Source organism: Adiantum capillus-veneris, chromosome 11 (assembly GCF_014529385.1).
Source record: "Adiantum capillus-veneris isolate H3 chromosome 11, ASM1452938v2, whole genome shotgun sequence".
Taxonomy (NCBI): Eukaryota; Viridiplantae; Streptophyta; class Polypodiopsida; order Polypodiales; family Pteridaceae; genus Adiantum; species Adiantum capillus-veneris.
The window spans coordinates 110,512,732-110,538,294 of NC_140941.1; the positions used below are offsets into that span (position 1 = coordinate 110,512,732).

A 25,563-nucleotide genomic window follows, 5' to 3' on the forward strand; every position below is an offset into this window, starting at 1 on the left:
CCTGCTTTAGACCCTCGGGTCTAAAAATATCTCACCTGCAGCCTCTGTTGACTTGGCCATAGAGTAACCAAATGATCCCCATGTCAAACTGCACGTAATGACACGAAGACATTTTGCCGTCCAAAAATAGCAATCCCTAAAATTTAGGAGTTTTTGCCATTACATTCTTCTAGGTCATCTGACCCTCTTTGTACACTGCAGCCACACCCAGAACTGAAATGTAGCCTATCTAGCAAAGGATTCCGCTTTGGCTGGCCAATGACCCCACTTTGGCTAACCAGTTCCACACTGGCTATGCAATGCAGGGCAGTTAGATTTCCAGAGGGGTGTTTCCAAAAGGTGAAACAAACGAAATTCCCCAAAGAAAGAGAAAATAAACAAAAATGGAATATTGCCACTGGCTGGTGACAAATCCTCCAAGTATCAAGAAGTTTCAGTCGGAAGGAGACATCATTTATCTTTTTAGAGATCTAGAAAGGTCCGTAGTATCGTATACTAAGCTTTGGAAAAAGCCTCTCCTTTCCTTTCTTCTTTCTCAGGCGTGCCTTCTCGAAACGTAAGAGCACCCAATCATCCTCCTTCAATTTCAAATCGCGACGATGGCGATCCGTTGCCTTTTTCTCTTCTTCTTGAGATTTCTGCAAAGCCTTGCGAACCTTGGCAAAAGCCGTATCTAAGTCTCACGTATATTCATTTGCTTCAAAAATCTTATCTTTCGTGCTTATGAAGGGTGGAACCTTCGCAACACCTTCAACAATCTCAAATGGCGCCTTCCCCGTCGAAGAGTGTATCGTGTTATTGTAGGCAAATTCCACCAAAGGTAGGTACTTTTCCCATTGAGTCTTTTGATCCGAGATATAAGACTTCAATAAATGTAGAACCCTCTCAGCACTTGGTGCTGAACAAACCGCGTGAAGCCGAAGATGTGAGGCAAATGATGAAGATGTTTGTTGCAATGTCCATTGAAGGACAATACTCCATGAGTGTAGCAGCAGTCTAGGGTGTCCCGACTGCCAAGAAATCTCGGTGGTAAAGTGCCGTCATAAGTAGTGTTGCAAACTGTTGTACTCCGCCGATACAGGGTAAAGATATTGTGTGAAGGTCCCGAACCGAGTGTGAAAACAACTCCTTGTCGTAAACGAAGTGCCGATACACTTGCAAGTGTCCTGCCCAATAGGATCAACATAACAAAAGCGCGAAAAAGGGCTATAGAGTTGGAGGCTCGAGACTTTAATTTAATTGAAAATTGCAGTCAAACTGTCTTGAGAAAATGGGGAAGCCCAGGAACCATCATGTGTGTGGTGATGCCTGATCTCCCGCATCTCGCGGGTAAACTCTCCAAGAGAGTCCAAAGCACTGAAGTCACAGCCTGCTGTCATAAAATTACAACAATGAATTTTTGGTCCTTTTTGCATTGAAATGGCGTCTAATGTGTCTACGAGTGGTGAGTCAAAGTCTCTCCTTGAAATCAAGAGAGTCAAAGTCTCTCCTTGAAATCAAGAGGTTTGACGGCTCTGGCTTTGACTTGTGGAAGGATAGAATGCAGGGAATCTTATTCCTGAAAGATTGTGATGATGTGCTTTTGGAAGTGAAACCTGCAACTTTGTCTGTTGATGATTGGGCCAGGCTCACATCAAGATGGCTGTGTATAATGAGGTGCTCACAAACATTAAGCGTCTTGATACGGCCTATGCTATTTGGAAGAAATTGACAGATACGCATGGGAATACAACTCTTGTGAATCAAGTGCATCTTATGCGTAAGCTTGTAAACATGGAGTTGGATGAGTCTAAGCCTGAATCTGAACACTCGAGTTCTTTCATAGCTATCTTGAGTCAGTTGCAAGACTCTGGTTTGCAGCCAATGGTGATAAGCTAAAGGCTATTTTCTTATTGATGACTTTGCCTGACAGATGGGAAGCTTTAGTTGTCTCTTTGAGCAACAATGTTGCTTTGACATTTGATGGTGTACGAGGTTCTATTCTCAATGAAGAGATTAGAAGAAAGACCAGCGCGGTGGAAGCAGCTATCACAAACTGTTGACGTGTCAAGCCACTGAAGAATGGAGCCAACCTTCAGATCCCGGCCAAGGGGCCAAAACCCTAAGAAGAAGTAGCAAAAGAAGAAGAAGAAGTTTTACAAACTTACAAACTCTTGATGAGTGGCCTATTTTTAATGAAGAATCCCCACCAACTTATGGGACTCCGTCCAATGGGGCCATAAAGGCATTAAAAATAAAGTAGAACACACTCAGAAGGCTTTGCACAACAAAATATGATGATGTGGCACTTGTACAGACGTTTCGCAATTCGCGGCAGATTTTTAGATTTATCCCGAAATTTTAGGAAAGTGTTTTTTTTGGGTCAGCTTTTCATATTTGATGCTTTTAGGCTTTGGGCCTTTAAATATGAGCCTTGGGGGTCCTCTCTGGCACTCTTCAACGTGCAAATTGCAGAGGAGGTGCTCCTTGACTGTTGTACTTTGCGAATCAGCAGTAACATAAAGAAGTACCGAAAGGGGCGCCAAGGTTTGGGGCCAATACTCTCTAGGGTGGAATTAGGCCACTCCGTGCCGCGTGTGCTCTCTCTTTTAGTTTCAGCTGTTATTGAAGTGCTAAAAGTCTGTTCAGTCTGTTCTTTTCCGTTGGCACATGGCGTCTTGTGACAGTGGTATCAGAGCATTAGGCGTGTGCTTTTCTGACAAATGAGCAAATAGAGCAAACCGGCGCTTCCAAAGTCTATTGGAAACTTACTTGAAGTATCTTTGTTTCCCGACCCCGGAGTTATTAGCCACTCCTACCCTTACTTCATCGCTCATCGGGCGTGCTTCCTTCTTCACTGCTCATGTCTTATAGGGCATAAGCCATTAAGATCACTTGCAATAGAAGGATCAAGATTTGTTTCGAGCTGTTGTTTTTCTCAGATGCAGTGGTGGATGTCTATAGCTACCAAGCTGCTCACTCCAAGGACTTGGTAAGCTTTCGAGAAAAGTTTTGCCTGCAGTTATATGGTTTCTGGCAGCTTCGGGCAGAGTGGGGTATTCTGAAATGCTTACCATGGAAACCTACAGATTACGACTTGAAATTTTTGGACATCTCTCACTAGGTGTCTCTTCTTAGCTGATAACCTTGGAGGTCCAATGTGACTGCTATGTCTTGGGACTACTATCACCGCCAGAGAAACACTGTCTGAAATTTTTGGACATCTCTCGCCAGGTGTCTCCTCTTAAGCTGATAACCTTGGAGGTCCAGTGCGACTGCTATGTCTTGGGACTACCATCACCGCCTGTCTGTCTTAGAGCTGATAGACCATGCTGTGGTCGGCTACAACGTTATGGAAGGAATCTCAACCTAATTTTTGGTGCAGGTTTCAGGATGGAAAGTTAGTTGACTTTTTGAGCTCGCCTGATGTCGAGATTGCTTTTTAAGTTTGAATTTTGTTTGAGAAAGTATTGTTTGGAATTTGTTTGAAATGGATGTTATCTTTGAACCTGTCTTGGTGCTGATTTGACTCTAGTTTTAATACTGGTTTCATTCTAATGATGCTTAAAGTGATGCGCATGACTCTTCTTTCAAGGAAGTTTCCAAGGCAAATGTTGCTTCGAGTGTTGTCATTGAAGAAAATGTTTGACACGGATGATGCACTTGTTGTTGACTTATGCTGTCATGATAGTAGTGTGGTTATGGCAAGTGACATGTACATCACAAAACCAGAGGTAATTGATGCATTACTTTCAACACATGATGGTTTGTCATAGTCATGGATGATAGATAGTTGTCTCATTTCAGGCTACTCTATTTTGGAGTCCTTTGCTTCATACACTGTAGGTAGTCTGGGTAAAGTTTACTTGGGTAACAACCATGCATGTGAGATTGAGGGTGTTGGCACTATAGCTTGAAAATGGCCAAGAGTTGATTTTGCATGATGTTAGGTATGTACTTGGCATCAAGTCTACTTCCATTTGGCAGCTAGATGTCAAGGGTTAGTGCACTATGCTTGGTGGTGGCTCTTGGAAAGTGCTTAAAGGCTCAATGCTGATTGTAAAGGGGAGCAAGAAGGGAACTCTTTATTACTTACATTGCAAGGCATTATTTGGCAAGTTTTTGGCTATAGCTGAAGTTCACTCTCACAAGGAGCTGACACAAAAGACTTGGCCATATGAGTGATCAAGGGCTTGATGTTCTCTCCTCTTTGGGGAAATTTGATGTAAAAGGCCCTGGCCTTGATTTTGTATTGATTGTTTCTATGGAAAGCAAGTGAAATTCTCTTATTCTTCTAGTGTCGCTCGCAAATTGCATGTTCTTGATTTAGTACATTTTGATGTTTGCACTATGCTTGTGAATTCACATGGAGGTGCATGGTACTTTGTGTCTTTCATTGATGATCACAAGGGAAAGGCATGGGTGTATATACTAAAGAGTAAGAGTGATGTGCTTGACTCATTTAAGAAATTTCATGCATTTGTGACCACACAAAAGGAACTTAAGCTAAAAGCTATCATGGCGGATAATGGAGGAGAGTATGTATCACGTGAGTTTAACAACTTTTGTGAGATGCATGGCATTAAGCGGGAATTGATAGCCCCTTATAATCCATCATCTAATGGTGTGGTTGAAAGATGTAGTTGCACAATTTGTGAGAGAGTGAGATGCACATCTAATCTCCCTCAAGAGTTTTGGGGATACGCTCTTAAAATTGTAGTTCATATGCACAATTGCTCTCCGAATCGTGCGTTAGATAATGGCATCCCTGAAGAGGTTTGGTCTGGCAAATTGGCTTCATATGACCATTTACGAGTCTTTGGTTGCGATGCATTCGTGCATGTGCCTGTTGATCAGAGGACCAAACTTGACATGAAGTCTATCAAGGGCATCTTCATGGGATATGGAGATGAGGGAGAGATGGGTTATTGAGTTTGGATACCTCATACTGGAGGATAATACGTAGCCGAGATGTAGTTTTCAATGAGGTTAAGTTGCTGATGTTGGGAATAAAAACACTTTGGCCTATTTCCAGTGTCCGACCGTGTGAACGGGGACTTAAATTTAAAAAGTCAAAAAGTCATCTCAATGTGTATAAGACTAAGGGTGCTCCAAAATAAAGAATTGTGGGCTTAAGAAAATTTCTCTCTCTCTCTCTCTCTCAGCACTCCTTCTTCCTCTCTCCTTGCGCTAACAGCCTACAGCCATAGTGCTCTCTTTCTCCTTTCTCTCGCGAGAAGATCACAATAGGACCTCACAATTGGTATCTAAGCTTGGCTTCATCGTGAGAAAAGTAGGAATTGTGCACTTCTACTACGCATGCGTAGTGATCACACACGCGAAAAGAGGTCGAAGGCTGCAGAGCTGAAAACAGGAAATTCAGCGCTGCGGACAGCAGTGAATTAAAGGTCTACCACAATGAAAAACAGCAAATTCAGGTTTCAACACAAGTTCTCACTCAATTCGAGTGGTTTCGGTGCCAATTCGAACTCAAAAATTGGGGCTTTTGCTGAAATTTCAGAAATTCAAAAATTTTGGAATTAATTTTAGCAAATTAAGCGAGTTTGATCTCATTTGCATTTGGGGGTTTTGCTGAATTTTGATAATTCACGCAAAATTGGCCCTGGCAATGCATTAACAAGCAATTTTTGATGCAATTTATGGCACATTGAACTCAAAAATTTGGGGGTTTGGCATGTCGAAGCGAAATTAATGCAATTTTTTATCGTCGAATGAGATATTGATGCTGAGTTTTCAGGATTGTTTCTGAATTGATGTATTGACACTGTGGAATTACCAAATTCATGACATTTTGGGTCTCTTGGCATATGTATGATCAACTGAGGTGCAGAATTTGTGTCATTACAGGTTAATTTCAGCGTTTACTACTTGTATTCGAGTGCTTTATTAGTCTGTCGTGGTAGCACATGGCCTCCAGTAGTGATAGTAGCGGTCTGTTGCACATCAAAAAGTTGGAAGACGTCTATAACTTTGCTATATGAAAGAAGCAGTGCTACAATGTTCTCTTACAGAAGAGGCAGGCATGGATGAGCTTGCCCGCTCCACAATTATGCTTTCTGTGTTAGATTCTTTTTTGTTCAATATCAAGAAAGAAGAGAATGCATGGAATATGTGGAAGAGGCTCGATGAGTTGTATGCTCAACAAAGTGCTGCTAGCAAAGTAAATTGGTTGCAAAGGCTCATGGATCTTCGTATGAAGGAAGACACTTTAATGTTGGTGCATTTGAACGAGTTCAATTCAATTTTCAGCTAGTTGACAAATTTGAATTTCAACATCGATGATGAATTCAAAGCTACATTTTTGCTATGCACGTTACCTAAAAGTTGGGACACTTTTAGGACAGCTTTGAGCAACTCGAATGCCACACTTGCATATGCCGATGTGGAGAGTTCCCTTCTTACGGAAGAGATGAACAGGAAGAATACTGTTGCGAATAGTTCTTCCAGTGCTTTGAATGCAAGAGGTAGGTCCCAACGAAAGGGAAAACCTGAAAATAGAAAGGCACGCAATAGGAACAGGGGTCCTGGGGGGCCGGGGTGGGGGGGGCGGGGGGTGGGGGGGAACTGTGCAACGGGAACGGGGGCTGGAAAGGTGAACCTAAAATATGCCATGGGGGGGCTTGCTTTTGACTCTTGAGAGCTTGAGGGTTTGGATTATCTAGGAGAGGATGGGAAGGATACCCACCTTCCCCTCCCAATGAAGCTTATAAGTTGTGCCATATTGATGGTGCTTGAACCTTGAGGCTTGAGCCATATTGATGGTTGCCTATTTCGCTTGAGCCATATTGATAGCTTTTAAAGAAAAAAGGCCCCTCCCCCCCCGCCCCTCCCTTGTGTGAGTCTTGAGAGGTTTGAAATCTCCCCCAAACTGCCACCTCTCTCTCTCTCTCTCTCTCTCTCTCTCTCTCTCTCTCTCTCTCTCTCTCTCTCTCTCTCTCCAATTTTGCTGCCCATTCCGCCAAGCCATTCCGGATACCCGTTCCGTCCGTTCCGCTATTACATTCCGGATCCGGAACATTTTTCCGTTGCCGACACGTTTCGGTGCACAGAAACGACCGTAATGCCGATTTGGTATGATTACCCCCCATTCCGTCCGTTTGGTGTTACTATGCATCCCAGAAAGGATGTAGAGTGCCATCATTGTGGGAAGAAGGGACATTATAAGCGGGAATGCTATGAATGGAAAAAAGAGAAGAACAAGAACATTGATGACATCAACAAGGATAAAGATAAAGGCAAAAGTAGTGTAATGATAGAGGAAATCAATGTAGTCAGCTATGACAGTGACGCAAATGAGATTCTCTATGCTTCTTCTTTTGATGCACACTTCTTGGTTGCTGATTCTGATGTTGACATGCATACTTGGATACTTGATTTCGGTGCTTCATTTCATGTAACACCTCACAAAGAGCGGTTCTTTGAGTATAGGGGTGGAAAACTTGGCATTGTCTACCTTGGTGACAACTATGCATGTAACATTGATGGAATTAATTGTCCTTTACTGTGGTTCGATGTTTATGTTGCATAATGTATGACATGTACCGCAAATGAGGAAGAGTTTGATTAGCATGGGTCAACTAGATGAAGCGGGCTATCACACAAGTTTTGGTGATCGCAAATGGAAGATATGTTAGGGGTCAAGGATTGTGGCAACAGGGTCTAAATCTGACACCTTATATCTTTTGTATGTATCTAGTTCATGTAATCACGTGGTGACCATAACTGAGCAGCCCAGTGTTCCCTTGTGGCATGGCCAATTAGGATACATGAGTATGAAAGGAATGCAAACTTTGTCTTGTTTTGGTTATGTGCCGTGTTTGAAGTTTTCAGATTTTTCTCATTGTGAACAGTGTGTTTATGGAAAACATGCTCAAACACCGCACAACAAGTCTATGTCTTTGAAGTCATCACCTTTAGATTTGGTACATTCCGATGTATGTGAAATGCCAGAACTATCTTTAGGTGGTAGAAAGTTTTTGTCACTTTTATTGATGATGCATCACGTAAAGTGTGGGTGTATGCAATCCGTTTGAAAAGTGATGTTTTGGCATTGTTCAAAAAGTTTCTTGCATATGCTGAAAATCAGACTGGCAAGACACTTAAATGCTTACGGTCTTACAATGATGGCGAGGACACATTAAACACATTTAATGCATTCTGTGACTCGAAGAGAATTAAGAGAGAGTTGACTGCTTCTCTTAATCCTTCTTAAAACGGTGTTGCAGAGCTCTTGAATCACACTATTCAGGAAAAAGTGTGAAGTATGCTGTCACATGCTGCATTACCCCATGGTTTTTGGGCAGAAGCTGTGTAAACAGTTGTTCACCTTATTAATCGCTCACCAAATAGGGTTTTGGATGGAAAAGTGCCCGAGGAAGTGTGGTCCAGCAAGCCACCTTCATATTTGCACTTGAGAGTGTTTGGTCGCGAAGCTTTATGTGCATGTGCGGCGAGAAGATCGCAACAAACTTGAACCAAAGTCATGCAAATGTATTTTCGTAGGATATGGTGAGGATGGTGATGTTGCTAATTGGACTATTTTCTTGAATATTTTTAATGACTAATCTCTTTTACTAGGATATTTTATTGTGTACACTAAGAACTGTTAAAAGATTGTAGCTACAGGAAGTGCCATCAAGAACGGACAACTCTGACGTGTCATTTGATGGGTGACGGTAAACATCGCCAAGGAGTTTTCGTAAGTTCGGTGGAAAGAGCCGGGTTACGAGTGTCCCTGATGCGTCACATGATGGGTGACGGGTGCATCAGAAAGGGGGCATTCCGTAGGCTAAGGAGGAAATCCGAACTGAGTAAGAAAATACGCGTAAGAACGCAAGCACAAGAATAAAGATGGGTTCAATGAAGCTTTTTACGAAAAGCAAGAACATTTGCGGGAGGGCAGATGTTTTCCCGCGAGGAGTCTGTGTTTGCATTGCATCTGTGCTGTGTTCTACACCCGGGGACGCGTGGAATGTGTTCGTTTTCACTAACTGAGTGAGTTTTTAAAGTTTGAACAGGTTCACACTTTATTTTATAAAGTGGCCGGTCATTTTTAAGTGACCAGCCCTCTTATAATAAAATAAAGCAAGGCTCTTCTAAAAAAGCCTACGTTAAAAAAAAACTCAGCGCTAATAAGCTACGCAGGGCTGTACGGCAGCAGCGTTCTCTCTCTCTCTCTCTCCTCTCTCTAGGGCGCCAATTCTTGCTTTTTGGGGTCGCTATTCCCGTCGGGTGCCAAGGCCTATAAAAGAGGCAGGTAGCGTTCAGTTTTGCAGGAGGGATCGCAACAATCCAGAAGTGCAAGCGCTGGAGAATCTGGTAGCAAGTGTCGGCGACGGATTTCACGAGAGTTCGTGTGCGGATGGAGTGCAGAAGTCGCTTTCTTGAGCGAGGAGCAACATGTATAATTTGTCGTTTACACATCGCGAGTATTGCTTTGTGTGGTTGTTTTTGCAGGAATCCTCCCTCACGGGAAGTCCCTGACGGGAAGTATGACCTTTGCGTCTAGGTCCCTCTTGGGAAGTACGGCTTCACGCCTAAGTCCCTTACGAGAAAGTACGGCTTCGCGCCTAAGTCCCTTACGGGAAAGAACGGCCTTGTGCCCAAGCCCTTTTACGGGAAAGAACGGCCTTCGGGTCTAAGATTACAGAACGGAGGGGTTTCCTCGGGTTCTCGTGCTTGTATATGAACTCTCCCTGAATAAAGAATACTCTTGACGGGGGGGGGGGGGGGGGACCAGCCCATCTTCTGGTCCCCAATACTGTGTCAATCTTCTCCCTTCTCTCACATTTGCAAAGTATTTTATTTTTCAGATTTCTAAGTGCTCGTGTACGCTCCCGTTTTGTGACAGTGGTATCAGAGCTCGGACTCCTCTCTTTCTCTGAAAAGAAGAACGATTTTGGGAAGAACGGGAAGAACCATGTCAAGCCAAGGGAGAAGCGTTGAAGAGGAGCTTCAACAAGTGCGAGCTAAGCTTGCGGATTGGCAACAAGTCTTACTATTGCCAGATGTCCAAAAGCTCTTGGGCGGAATGAAGAGAACGTATGGAACCGATGCAGCCGGGCATCCAGACCACACTGTTGGCGTGAGACCACAGGAGGAAGGAGAAGTACATGCCGAGGTGCCCAAAGGATCATCGGATCGGAATGAATGGCCTACTCAAAGGAAAGGCCAGGAAAAAGCGCTCTCTTTGCTAGACGAGAGCAAGGACATCTCTATCTCATCTCCATCTTACTCTCCTGATTATACTTCTACTTCTCGATCGTCTCGTCAGAAGAAGGAAGCCGCTACTACTACTACCCTACATCAACCTAAAGATAAGCCACGATTCAAGAAGCATGGTCGCAAGTCTCAACATCGCATGAGAGTCTTCAAATCGAGCGACAAGGACATCAAGTTCGAAACCTACAACGGACGGAGAGATATCTCCAAAGCACTGTCCTTCATCAGACAGTTTGAAGTCGCCTTTACCAATGGGCACTTCACAGAAAGATCCAAATTGCGCCATGTGGGGATGCACCTCAAGGAAACGGCCAGTAATTGGTGGTTAGCCAAGATTCTGGAAGGTTCTCAGGCCAGAACTTTGGAGAGATTCAAATCTGAATTTTATGAACAGTTTCTTCCGCCTGACTTCGAGCAGGACATACGGAAGGAACGGGACTGGCTCGCGCAGAAGGAACATGAAAGAGTAATGACCTATGTGGACAAGTACTGGTCGATTCTTCTGAAGGTCACTCCCTTCATGAAGATTGCCGACGAGGAAAAGAAACGAAAGTTCGAAGCGGGTCTCCAACCGCAGCTTCGAAAGAGTATGAAAGTGTATCCGCATGACACTCTTCAGAGGGTGATGGAGTCAGCAATCATTGCTGAGGATTTGCGCTCAACTGGGACGCCCAGAAAAATGGAGCATAGCACTCACCGTGCGAGACAAAGAGGGGTCTACGATGACCAAGGGGGCCAAGGAAGAAAACGTCCTCCATCTAGGGACTGATCATTCTAAGAAGCCAGAGGGCAATGGCAAGCGAACTAAGTATCTTTCTCCTACTCAACTTCAAACCTTCAGAGAGGAAGGAAGATGCTTCTACTGTGGCGAGAAAGGACATATGAAACCGGATTGCCCGCTAAAGCAGCAACGGCAAGAACAGCCTCTACAAGGCAAGAGAAAACAAGGAAGGAACCCGCTCCACCAAGCTCGAACTCAATTCTAGATGTTCAAGGAAACACAGAAACGGAGAAAGGGAAGCGTCAACTTCTGAAGGGCTCGGGGTCTTTGAACAACGAGCGAGTACTGATTCTTTATGATCCAGGATCCACGGATAACTTCATCTCCCTGGATACTGCGGAAGGTTTGTGCCTCACACCGGCTCAGCTTGGCACACCGGTTACATCCGGATCGGCATTCGAGGGGTTGACAACCAATGCAACTCCCGTGCAAGGACAGCTCAATCTTCGGATTGGCGAGTACAAGGACCGTGAATCATTTTTGATGGCACCCATCGAGGGATGTGATATCATCTTGGGTATGGCATGGCACTTCCACATGACACCTATCCCCGATTATGTGGAAAAGACCCTCACTTTTGATCATGGGGGTAAGAAAATAAAGATTCATGCTGATGTAGGAGATTGGCAGTTCTCAATTGTAAGTCATATCTCCATTAAGAAAGAAATGAAGAAGTGTGTTTCTGCTTGCTTGATTTTTGCACGTGAGAAGGATAAAACTAGTGGGGATTCACTCTCTAATCTGGACATTAAGCGTTTCCAATTTATTGAAAAGTACAAAGATTGTTTCACGGAAACACTTCCTGATGAACTCCCTCCGGTACGCCCGGAAGATCACCGCATAGATCTCATTCCGGGTAGCTCGCCTCCCAATGAACCCCCTTTCGGGTGAGTCTTGCTCAGCAAGAGGAAATTTTGAAGCAAGTCAACGAGCTTCTAGAGAAAGGGTTAGTACGGCCAAGTGCTTCACCCTACTGCTCTCCAGTTTTACTGGTGCAGAAGAAAGATGGCACGTTTCGAATGTGCATAGACTACAGGTCTTTAAACAAGATTACGATCAAGAATCGCTTTCCGATCCCTCGGATTGATGATATACTTGATAAGTTGCAGGGTGCAAGTGTCTTTAGTCGCATAGACTTAAAGAGTGGGTATCATCAGATACGGATCGCCCCTGAGGATGTCCATAAGACTGCTTTCCGCACAACCTTTGGACTATATGAATTTTTGGTAATGCCTTTCGGCTTGACCAATGCTCCTGCGACGTTCAATCGCATGATGGACTGCATTTTCAGCCCGTATCGAGCTTTTACGGGAGTATTCTTTGACGACATACTCATCTTCTCTAAGTCACAAGAGGAACACCGGAAGCACTTGGACCTAGTGTTTCAAGAATTGCGAAAGCATGAGTTGCATGTGAATGCAAAGAAGAGCGAGTTCTTTCTCTCAGAGATACACTATCTCGGCCATATAGTCTCTCACAATCAAGTGAGTATGGATCCTTCCAAGATCCGAGTGGTAGAAGATTGGCCTATTTCCACTACGGTACATGATGTACGTAGCTTCCTGGGATTATGTTCGTATTATCGAAGGTTTGTCCGAGGATTTGCCCATGTAGCAGGACCACTTCATGATTTGACAAAGAAGAAGACTCCTTTCAGATGGGGATCGAGACAACAAGGAGCTTTTGATCGGATCCTTTTAACTAAGGATAAGATCTTTGCAGCAGATGAATTTGTCCGAGATTTGGACACAGCCTACGGGCAAGTTAGGAGAGCTGTTCTAAGCTCTCAGGAAAAGCATAAGAAAGCTGCAGACAAGCACAGGAGGAATCTAGACTTAACAGTCGGACAGTTAGTCTTACTCAAGGTTGAGAAGGCAAGACTTAAGAAACAAGCGTCTCATAAGGGGAAGGTGGTAAAACTTTCTACCCGTTATTATGGGCCGTTTAAGATCACTAAGCAAGTGAATGATGTCACATTCCGATTAGAGCTACCGCCTAATTGGAGGATTCATAATGCTTTCCATGTCAGTTTACTCCGGCCGTATGTTGGACCGCCTCCGAGTCAGCCTAGTGCTGAGGAACCTCCTGAGGTTGAGGAAACAGAAGAAATACTCCAACCGGAGCAGATAGTAAGTCATCAGGAGCGGCTCCTTAAGTCCGGAAAAATAACACGGAAGTATTTGGTTAAGTTTAAGAACTATTCGAATCTAGATGCTCAGTGGATGACGCAGGAGGAATTAGCAGCTTATCGCGAGATACTGGAGGTATATGTTCAAGCACTACAGTTGAGGTCAACTGCTTAGAAGCCAGAGGGATGTTGCTAATTGGACTATTTTCTTGAATATTTTTAATGATTAATCTCTTTTTCTAGGATATTTTATTGTGTACACTAAGAATTGTTAAAAGATTGTAGCTACAGGAAGTGCCATCAAGAACGGACAACTCTGATGTGTCATTTGATGGGTGACGGTAAACATCGCGAAGGAGTTTCCGTAAGTTTGGTGGAAAGAGCCGGGTTACGAGTGCCCCTGATGCGTCACATGATGGGTGACGGGTGCATCAAAAAGGGGGCATTCCGTAGGCTAAGGAGGAAATCCGAACCGAGTAAGAAAATACGCGCAAGAACGCAAGCACAAGAATAAAGATGGGTTCAATGAAGCTTTTTACGAAAAGCAGGAACATTCGCGGGAGGGCAGATGTTTTCCCTCGAGGAGTCTGTGTCTGCATTGCATCTGTGCCGTGTTCTGTACCCGGGGACGCCTGGAATGTGTTCGTGTAGCATTGTTTTCACTAACTGAGTGAGTTTTTAAATTTTGAACAGGTTCACTTTATTTTATAAAGTGGCCGGTCATTTTTAAGTGGCCAGCCCTCTTATAATAAAATAAAGCAAGGCTCTTCTAAAAAAGCCTACGTTAAAAAAAAACTCAGCGCTAATAAGCTACGCAGGGCTGTACGGCAGCAGCGTTTTCTCTCTCTCTCTCTCTCTCTCTCTCTCTCTCTCTCTAGGGCGCCAGTTCTTGCTTTTTGGGGTCGCTATTCCCGCTGGGTGCCAAGGCCTATAAAAGAGGTAGGTAGCGTTCAGTTTTGCAAGAGGGATCGAGAAGTGCAAGCGCCAGAGAATTTGGTGGCAAGTGTCGGCGACGGATTTCGCGAGAGTTCGTGTGCCGACGGAGTGCAGAAGTCTCTTTCTCGAGCGAGGAGCAACAGGTATAATTTGTCGTTTACACATCGCGAGTATTGCTTTGTGTGGTTGTTTTTGCAGGAATCCTCCGTCACGGGATGTCCCTGACGGGAAGTACGACCTTTGCGTCTAGGTCCCTCTCGGGAAGTACGGCTTCACGCCTAAGTCCCTTACGGGAAAGTACGGCTTCACGCCTAAGTTCCTTATGGGAAAGAATGGCCTTGTGCCCTAGCCCTTTTACGGGAAAGAACGACCTTCGGGTCTAAGATTACAGAATGGAGGGGTTTCCTCGGGTTCTCGTGCTTGTATATGAACTCTCCGTGAATAAAGAATACTCTTGACGGGGGGGGGGGGGGGGGGGGGACCAGCCCATCTTCTGGTCCCCAATACTGTGTCGATCTTCTCCCTTCTCTCACATTTGCGAAGTATTTTATTTTTCAGATTTCTAAGTGCTCGTGTACGCTCCCGTTTTGTGACAGGTGAAATGGGGTATAGGTTGTGGCGAAAAAAGACAAGTTATTTGCAGCAATGATGTAATCTTCCGTGAGGATCACATGCTCAAACGACCTACTCTTGTTGAGGAAATTAAAAGGGTTGTTTTTAGGGAAGATATACCGATAGGACAGTCGAGAATGCCCGCTGAACAACAGCCTGTTAGAGCTGAAATTGATAACCCAAATGGGGGAAATGAAGTTGCCATTGATGCACCACATGTAGAGGAACATAATGGGCAAGTAGAGCAACCTTTACAGGTGGAAAGAATGGCTGAACAGCCAGCTGTTCATGATGATTTGCAGGCTGAACAGCCTCTAGATGCCACCCGGGTCAATCGACCACTTGACAGGTTTGTTCCAGGCGCGGATTACGTAAAGTTAACTGATTGTGGTGAGCATTCTTGCTATAACGAAGCTATGCAACGCAAAGATAGCAAGAAATGGCATGGAGCCATGGTATTTGAGATGGATTCCTTGGACAAAAATTGCACATGGAAGCTGGTACCATTGCCACCCGGGCAAAAGATGTTGCCATGTAAATGGATATACAAGATGAAAGTCACTTCTAATGCTTCTCCCAAGTACAAAGCATGTTTGGTTGCTAAAGGGTACAAGCGGAGGAAAGGAATTGATTTTGATAAAATCTTCTCTTCGGTTGTGAAATTGACTACGTTGCGACTCCTCCTTGCTTTGGTTGCTTGTGAAGACATGGAACTCATGCAAATGGATGTAAAAACATCGTTCTTACATGGTGATTTGCATGTAACCATTTATATGTAGCAGCCCGAGGGTTTGTGGTTGTCGGAAAAGAGAAGATGGTATGTGAGCTTAACAAAAGCTTGTATGGATTGAAACAAGCATCAGGTGAGTGGTATCATAAGTTTGATGCATTTATGAGGTCTCAAGGTTTCAATAGATGTCATGCAGATCACTGCTTATACACTAGAAAGGCTAAAGATGGGAGTCTTTTGTTGTTGGCTTTGTATGTCAATGATATGCTTCTTGCTGGCCGAAATGTCAATGAGCTGAATATGTTGAAGCAAAGCTTACATAAACGCTTTGAAGTGAAGGATCTTGGTGATGCAAGTCACATTCTTGGTATACGTATCATGTGAGATAGAAGTAAAGGGCTTCTTTATCTATCTCAACAAGAATATGTATCCATGATCTTGCAACGTTTCAATATGGAGGATGGGAAAGCAATTAGCACACCATTGCCTCCACATGTGAAACTGACCGTAGATGACAGCCCTACATCTGATGATAAGCGGGTTGAAATGACCAAGATTCCTTATGCATCAGCCGATGGCAGTTTAATGTATGCTATGGTTGCCACACGTCCAGACACTGCTTTTGCGGTGGGAGTGGTAAGTAGATACATGAGTAATTTCGGCAAGAAACATTGGGAAGCAGTGAAATGTATTCTGAGATACCTTAAGGGCACAAAGGATTTGTGCATATGTTTTGGGGCGCACAAGACATCTGTGGTTGGTTTTATAGATGCAGATTTTGCTGGCAATCCAGATTGCAGGAAGTCTACTTCTGGATATGTGTTTACTTTTAAAGGAGGTGCGGTTTCTTGGATTTCTAGACTGCAAAAGTGTGTTGCACTGAGGCTGAATATGTGGTTGCCACGGAAGCATGTAAGGAAGCTTTATGGCTGAAACGTTTGGTGGGAGAACTTGGTATTGTTGAAGAGGTTTCTATGCTACATTATGATAGCCAGAGTGCTATTGTGCTTGCACGGAATCCGGTCTTTCATGCCAAGACAAAGCACATAGAAGTGAAGTATCATTTTATCCAGAATGTGCTTGATGACAAAGCCATTGAGTTGATCATAGTACATACGGATCACAATCCTGCAGATCTTTGATGAAGAGTTTGCCAGCAGAGAGATTTGCATATTGCCGCCAGATGATGGGCATTGGATGACTAGATGTATGCAATCAGCTTATCAGCTTTTGTACATAGATAGCTGATTCTTTCTTCTATCTTAGAGGCACATTGCCTTTAGGTGGGAGGTTGTAGGGAAAAAAGGCACTTTGGCCTATTTCCAATGTCCGACTGTGTGAACGGGGACTTAAATTAAAAAAGTCAAAAAGTCACCTCAATGTGGATAAGACTATGGCTGCCCTAAAAATAAAGAATTGTGGGCTTGAGAAATTTTCAATGAGCTCTCTCTCTCTCTCATCTCTTGCGCTGCCCTTGTGCAGCCCCTCTCTCTCTCTCTCTCTCTCTCTCTCTCTCTCTCTCTCTCTCTTGGAAAGAGTTTGAGAATGTCCAAAAGCGTTTTCTTACAAACTTTCTCCAAGTGAAGACACAAACACCATATATGCTCTTACTTCTTGAGTCGGGATCTCTTCCAATTGAGGTTATGGGCATGGAAAGGGTTGTGGAGTATATGATAAAGATGGGTCAAAACCCCTCACATCGACTTCCTACAATTGCATGGGAAGCAAGCAAAAAAGTTCAAAAGACGCATAAAAGCAAGATCTTGAGCACGGGATGGATGCAAGACATAAAGAAGTGGTTTGGGAGATGGGATGCATTACACTTGCTACATGATGCTTCAATTGACTCTCAAGTGAATGAAGCTTTTCTACAACGCCAATGTATTACGCCTTGGGAGAAATCCGGTGGGTCACGCTTTATACATTACACCACCTATATTGCCCCCAACTACAAAACCATGTTCTTCGCTGAGAGAGGAAACCGTACTCACACTTACATGCTTGAGCCTATTCCCTTGTCCGCGATACGCACTATCGCAGCAATTCGGCTTAGCTCCCATTTCCTTCGATGCGAGATAGGGCGTTGGGGCAATGGAGAAGAGTCAAATCGATTGTGCACATTATGCTCACTGCAAGTTCGAGAGTTTGAGTACCACACACTACTAGAGTGCTCAGCTTTTGATCACATCCGAACTTGCTTCTCTCACATTTTCAGCCATAACTTAGACGTACACACTTTCCTCTCCCAGCCAAAGTGTGGGCTCTCCATTGCGACTCTCATCACTACAATTTTGGAGCATCGAGAGTCACTCATCAGCCATCCACATACTACATCACATGTAACTTTGGTCCCATAGGTCATATTTGACCTCCGAGGACGATAAAAAAATCTATCTATCTATCTCTCTCTCTCTCTCTCTCTCTCTCTCTCTCTCTCTCTCTCTCTCTCTCTTTGAGCACTCCTTCCTCCTCTCTCCTTGCGCTAATAGCCTACAGCCATGGCGCTCTCTTTCTCCTCTTCCTCTCGCGAGAAGATCACAATAGGACCTCACAGCTGAAACATGCTACACATGTAGACATTGACCAAAAGAAGGGCAAGTTCAACATAATCAGCCAGCCATAAAGCCACCATTGGCTGAAAATTTGATCCCTTTTAATGCTAAAAATGATTAGCAACCCATTGTGCATGAAAATCAGCCGCCAATTGATAGTGTACACATTCCGGATGATATAGACCCATTGCCAGTCAATGTAGATCATTGAGTGAGGTCTACACGTTTTAGAAGGCAACCAGAGACGTTCGAGCGATCTATGGATTGCATTTTGTTGATTGATGAGGGGGAGCCTCTTACATTCAAAGAGGCCTAGTCTTGTGATGATAAAAGTAAGTGGGAGCTTGCTCTGAAATGTGAGATGCAATCATTGTATGCAAATAATACATGGAGCTTGTGCCTTTGCCTAAAGGTAGGAAAGCTATTTGTAACAAGTGGGTTTATAAGGTCAAACATGTAGATGACAAGCCCAAGTACAAAGCGCGTTTGGTTGCTAAGGGTTATGCACAGATGGAAGGCGTAGACTTCCAAGAGATTTTTTCACCTGTGGTGAAGATGACTACGCTCCGTGTTTTGTTTGCTTGATGTGCTATCTTGGATTTGGAGTTTAGATCAAATGGATGTAATCACTACTTTCTTACACGGTGACTTGGATGAGGAGCTGTACATGCAGCAACCTGAGAGCTTTGTCATTCCAGGTAAAGAGCATTTGGTATGCAAACTGAAACGTAGCTTGTATGGGCTGAAACAATCCTCTAGACAGTGGTACAAGAAGTTTGATACTTTTATGCTTAACCATGGGTTCAAACACAGTCATGCAGATCATTGCCTTCACATTAAAAAGGCTCTTGATGGTAGTCTTATTGTGCTAGTTCTATATGTGGATGATATGCTGATTGCAGGCAAGCATAAGGAAACTTTGAATGCTTTGCAAAAGGAGTTGAATTCAGCTTTCTCTATAAAAGATTTGGGTGCAGCTGAACATATTTTGGGTATGCGCAGTGCAAGGGATAGAAAGAAGTGTTTTTAATTCCTTTTTCAAGACAAGTACATCACGAAAGTGCTTGAGAGATTTAATATGGCTGATGCTATGCCTCTTGGTGTGCCGTTACTACCACACACAAAGCTTAGCAAGCATGTATCAGCCTGTGGTTCTTTGATGTATGCCATGGATTCTACATGACCAGATATTGCTTATGCAGTGGGAGTTGTTAGCAGGTTTATGTCTAATCCTAGCAAACCACATTGGGAGGTAGTGAAGAGCATTTTTAGATACTTGAAAGGTACACGTGACACATGCATATGTTATGGAAAGGGTACATTGTCAGTGTGGGGATTGTGTGATTCAGACATGGCAAGAGATCTTGACACTCAGAAGTCTACCAGTGGCTATGTCTTCACATTGGCCGGTGGAGCTATTTCTTGGTGTTCAAGATTGCAAAAGATTGTTGCATTGAGCACTATAGAGGATGAATATATTTCAGTCACAGAAGCTTCGAAAGAAGCCATTTGGCTTGGCCGTCTTGTGAGGACTTTTGATCTTCCAGCTCATGCTGGAGTGCTTGTTTGTGATAGTGAGCTGTATGTGTGGCTAAGAATGCCACATTCCAAGCTCGTACCAAACACATAGATGTTCGATACCATTTTAAATGTTAGGTATTTGCAGACGTTCTCACTAAGTGTCTTGCTAAGACACAACATCAGCATTGCTTGCACTTAGTGGGAGTTACTTAAAGGTACCACATCGGGCCTTTAAGTGGGAGGTTGTTGGGTCTAAAGGCCCGTTGGCCACCTCTATTGTATAGTTTATACCTTCTTATTCTTTGGGTGTGAACCACCCCTAGGGTCACTCAAGTGACCCTTATACTTGTACCCTCATAATAATAAAACATATCTTTGAAAAGCGTGTGATTATTATCACACGACCAAACTCTGCGTTGCGTTCTCTCTCTCACACTCTCTGTCGTCTGCATCAACATTTTGCATTGCCTGCACCTAGAATGGCTTTCGCTCCCTTCACCAACTTATGGGACCTCGTCCGATGGGGCCCAAGTGCCACAAAGACAATAAATAAAGCTGGACCCACACACACACAAAAGTGTTAAAACGTGATGACATGGTAGCTGTACGGACAACTTGGAATTTACATTGACATGATGATGTGGCAGCAGTACAGATTTTTGTGTTTTGTGTTGGCAGGCTCACGAATTTTCATAATTCACGCTGGCAGCTTTTTGGGCTTAACGCTTCTGGGCCTGATGCTTTTCAGTTTGTAGCTTTTCATAGGCCAAGGGCCTTTAAATATGAGCCAAGGGCTCATTCTCTGGTATGCTTTCTGGAGAAGGTGTAGAGTCTAGAGTACCGGCGTTGTACCGAGTTCAAGCAATATAAAGAAATACCGAAAGGGGTGCCAACGTTTGGGGCTAGTGCTCTCTTGGGGTGGAACTCCGCCACTCCTCGTCTCGTGTCGTCTCTCTCTTTCAGTTCAATTGTTATTTGAAGTGCTTAAAGTTGCTCAGTCTGTTCTTTTCCGTTGGCACGTGGTGCCCGCCCTTGCAACAGACATCTTGCCAAAGATTGTTCTAAATTCAGGCACAGACACAAGGTGGTCAGAGGATGCTCAGTCCTCACAGCCTTGCCAATCCAAGCATGGTTCCATTCAGCAAGCACAGTCAGAGGCTCCTCTTACTAGGATGTCAGCAGATAGAGGAGCCTTCCTTCACAGGAGGGAGGCTTTCAGTATCTGTTGGGTTTGCTTCTCCATCAAATGTTCCCTTGTCCTTGTGGCTACCTAGGTATTATTATGCTTCAGGCCTGTGGAGATCTCCTGAGGCATCTTTGAGGGGTGGAGCTTTAGGAATTGTTGCATTCTTTATGCAGTATTGAGAGAGACGTGGTTCTATCTTCCTTGGCAATATGTGTGGCCTTTCTTACATTATAGATTCGAAATGCTACATTACTAGGGTTTGATAGCCTCATCTGTTTAGAGGCTGCTCAAGGTGTCTTCCATTGTGATCGTCCTCGATGGTCGTGTGGTCAGAGAGAGAGAGAGAGTCATCGTGGTACCTTCTCTGGTGTTTGTCTTGCCTCCTTCAGATACATTATAAGTTTGGCCGTGGAGGATTGGTTCCTAATTTTGCGTTCTTATGGATTGGAGGTAGTTCATATTACAGGCATAGTACAAGGGATTCTCTGTCCCTTGGAGTACATGAGATGTCAGTATGAGCTGCACTCTTTCGGTGGGGAAATAGCATTCAGGTTATCCAGTTCATGGATATGCTGTCTCAGTGGGTTATCAGTCTGAGGTACTCCTAGTGGTACCGACACTATAGCCAGTATCTTGAGAGGAGCGAACCTGGAATTGCCTTGAGTCCTCAACTTGTGTGTGCGTGTGTGTTTTGTGAGTAGAATATCTACTTGTAACTTCAAATCTCTTCCCTATGACCACTCCTTTTTAAGGCACGATCCATGACGCTCCTCGTGTTTAAGCAATGGTGCACACACTTGATCAGAGCCTTTCAAGGATGGATGCATGTTTTCCTTCAGATTTTACACCATGGAGCACTAATTGTAACAAAAGTTCGATTGACTCTCTCAAAAATAATGCAAGTTCATTTCATGTTATGCCAAAAAGACACACATATGAATCCTGTAAGGGTACAAGACTAGTGTTGGAGGAGAATTCTGGGTTTTCCTCAGTTTGTCAAGGTTAATGAATTTTTGAAGAAAAGGTAATGTTGTATTCTTTTTCCGCTTTTCCTGTTGTGTTTGTTGTGTGGTGGTCTCTTTAACATCATTATATTATCTTGCAGTTAATCTGTCTTCAAGACTGGAATCTATTCCTTTTTAAAAGCGAACCATGGGCTTTGTTTGGCTCACTCTTTGATTATTTGTAAAAGGGTGGAGGTTGCTGACATGGTGAGGAAGCTACCATCTCTCCTTGGATTCAGCGTTGTCACTGTTCTCGAGCCGAAGTACAACTACCTTGTTCAGATCATGCAAAGGTCTCCGAAAGAGCTCGTAAAATTCCCGCAGTTTTTCAGCTATAGCCTAGAGAAAAGGCTCATACCAAGGCATCAGGTTCTTGGTGATGCTTGCAACTTGCACTCATTAAGCAGTATATATGGATGTAGCGATGTTGAATTTGAGAAGAAGATGTACAGGTGGAAGTTAGTATCCAGAGAGAAAGCGACGTAATTAACCTTTTTTGTTGTTGTATTGTATCCCTTATTTGTAAGATTCCAAGTGTGATCACCACTTTAGCATGCATTGTTGTGGTATCCTGCTCTCGTCTCTTTATTTGAAACGCAATGAAACCTTCATACCTCCATGGCGGGAGGTTGTGAGTGCCTCTCCTTGTTGTGAATGAAGTGAATATAAAACAAGGTCAAGAACTTGTGAGAAACTCCCTATTAAAAGGTTTTTATTTGGGGAAGGAAAGGGGGGGGGGGGGGGGGGGGGGGGGGGGGGGGGGGGGGAAGGGGGATTGGCAAAGAAGGCTACCCCATAGACCCTATAAAAGTACTTCTAAGGGGCCCTGTAGAAAAATAAGGTGTGCCCCACAGACTCCTGAAAAAATAAGGGATCCAAAGGGGCAGCTATATGAGCTATAATTAGTTGAGGAGTGTTTCAACCACCCTCTACATAAAAGGCCAACAAGTCAAAAAGGTATGTAAATATTAGTAGCAATTTTATTTTAATGGGGATATATGGACGCACAAACAAAAATATAAGAGGACCTACATTAAATGGGGCTCTTTTCTTTAATGTTTTTTTAGTGGGTGTATGGGGGAGCCCTCCTAAGGCGAACAAGTACTTGTTGAGGTCAATAGGCAGGGATCGTTGGAGAGTCAGACCAGGGTTGTCATCGTAAGGTTTTGGTAAAGTACGGTATGGTTTTGTATGGGAAAATATAGTGTATTACAATCTATATTATACGGCTTAGATTAGTACGGTGCGTTTTTGAAACAGAAGTATTGAGAATTATGTAATATCGTATGGTGTGGTGTTGAATAGACACGTGATGAAGTGAGCAACCATGGAGGGCTCAACAAGAATACCTTAGGGTTTGCATTGGTGGATATGCATGCTCAACGAGGTGCACTTGCAAAGGTGCAAGAAGTATTTGATGCTCTCCCAACAAGATACATGGCCATATGGAATGTTTTAATTTTTGGATACCTTTAGCAATGGAGGGAACCAGGAAGCTTGGAATTGCTCATGGCAAATGCAAAAGGAGAGGTTTTTACCAAACCTTGTCCATCTTGAAAACTTTTGGCTAATTCCATAAGCTAAAACATATCTGCCTAAGCTAACCTACCCACAAGCTATTGCTAAAGAGGTTGTGCGGTTTCACCTTGTTAGGCAAGATTGTATTATTCTCCGAGTGCTGAAATTGTTTGGCGATTGATTTGGTTTGGGAGCAATTCAAGAAGATATGCCAATGCCCTGGGAACAACCTACAACACCAGGAAAAGATACACAAAATTGTCAGACCGAGTTACACCATCCTGGTTTGAGGTGATTCTAGTACTTATTGTAAAATTCATAATGTGTGTATTGTGGACGTGAGCCCTTGGCTACAACCACACTACAAGCAAACTATCATACATGTAGTACAAGTGGTAACATGAGCTACATGCTTGTGAAACGTTTGTCAGACACATAGGTGCACTACCTCTACAATGTTGCCCAAATGCATCAAATCTTCAACCCAAAACCACAAATACTACTCAAATTTCCTTAAGAAACATTAGGTTAGACAAAGGTAACCTCATGGGGATTTACAAGCAGTCACCCATGCAAGAGACCACTGTGCAAGGAAGAAAAAACTTGTTTAGGCATGGATTTATGATTTTTACTAGCCAATACACTTGTAAACAAAGCATTCGTCTTCATAATGAATTCTATTGAAATCATAATGTGAAAGCACACATCTTTCAAATACATCCAACCCTCCACAACCCTCCCTACATAAAATTGCATATAGATTGTTGTATCTTGCAACTGTAAAACGCAGACCATATATGTGACATCACAACTCAAAATTGGAACTTTAAATATTCAAAAATTCTTTAAAATGAACATTTCTGTGTTCAAATCTACGCAAAAATATGTGTAAAACTAGCGTGAAAAGAGAAGTTGCACTAATAAGACCACATAGAGAGAGCAAGATGAGGGCAAATACCAGCACAGAAGAACAAGAGGGATACCAACCATGAAATATTTGTAGCTTTTGACATCTTTTTAAAGGAAACTTAGTTTTTGTATCTTTTATTGTATGCAAGCTACACTTGTTAAGACACAAAGTAACTCGCCATTAGTAGCTAGTGCTACACAAGTGATTTGCACTGCATGTACATGTGCTTTCTAAAGAAAGCTAAATAACCCTCAAAAGGAAATCCCACATATTCATTTATCACCCTTTGTCTTTCAAGTTTTTACGAATTTATAAAAAATATGGACAGTTGAAAATGCGCCTATAATAGTTCACCAAATCCCAAGTCTACTAGATCATTCATGATCAGTAGTAGAGAAGCAAATGAAGAGGTAGATTCTTCATTTTTTCATGTATCATTACCTTCTATATCAACCTTTGACTCTCAATTGTAAAGTTGGTATATTCACTTCATTAGGAAGCAAAGCCTCCTTACTTAAAAAAGGTGAAAGGTAGAGAAACGAGTACTTGACTTGATGGCACCCTTGTGGGCCCAAAGAACACGTGGGTAATTCTAGATACCAAGTCTTGACATTAATTTGAGTTATCTTTGTGAGCATCTTTATGAATTGTCCATTGAACCTTTCATTCATTCGATTGCATTGAGGACGATAGTGAGTAGCAAACGTGTGGGCACTTGAAGCTTATCACATCAATTCACGAGCTTTCTCCTAAAACGTGTCGCTCTATTGTGATAATGATATCTGCAAACACACTTAGTATTGCTGAGGTACTTTTTTTCATTTCCACAAGTTTTTGCCCTTGGCTTATATATATGCCCATCATTCCAGGACAAGCCTTTTCTTTGTGTTATTATGCTCAGTAACACTACTACTTCCTGTGTTATGTTTCCCTGAGCTTCTTCTTCACCTTCTCCAACTTTTTTTGCATTCTTGTAGTCATATTTCCAACGATTGGTATTAAAGGAGGCTTTGGCATCCCGAAACAACATGCACATTTTATACTTTCATGGATTGTGCTACATTGGTTTTGTACAGTTTTCCCTTTACATAGATAACTTTGCATCAGGTGCAATCACTGGCCATGGTTTACAACAATGGTGTTTTTTTGTGTGTTTTCTTTTGGGGACAAGATGGATGGGGATAACTACCCACTATAGACATACTTGGTACAACATATTATTTTTCCAAAGTTGGAACACTGTGGAAGGTTATGATGTAAGATCAATTTCTATGGATACAGCTCTAGTGGATGATGGTGGAGCCTTTTAACAATTCTACTCCTAGAGTGGTTTTACCTACTACTGAGTAGGCATGTCGGGGTGCTAGAGATGTGCAGGCTTATACATTGGTTGTGATCTCAATCAAGCAATTTTTTAATCCACAAATTTATGCATGGGGGGGAGCTAAATTGTAGGACGAGCTA

The 25,563-nt window shown here is 43.2% G+C and overlaps 1 protein-coding gene across 2 annotated transcripts in view; it reads left to right on the plus strand.

The window, feature by feature from the left end:
- LOC147447816 (uncharacterized) overlaps nucleotides 1-22,311 on the plus strand; it is a 52,205-nt gene extending 29,894 nt beyond the window's left edge. The window contains exon 6 of one of the 2 annotated variants that reach the window (XM_086523523.1): nucleotides 21,773-21,909. In XM_086523523.1, coding sequence (XP_086379649.1) covers nucleotides 21,773-21,776 — 4 coding nt within the window. In that variant the 3' untranslated portion in view covers nucleotides 21,777-21,909. Of the gene's footprint in view, nucleotides 1-21,772 lie in introns of both variants that reach the window. The other variant, XM_086523522.1, reaches the window with a different exon arrangement.
- The last annotated feature ends 3,252 nt before the right edge of the window (nucleotides 22,312-25,563 follow it).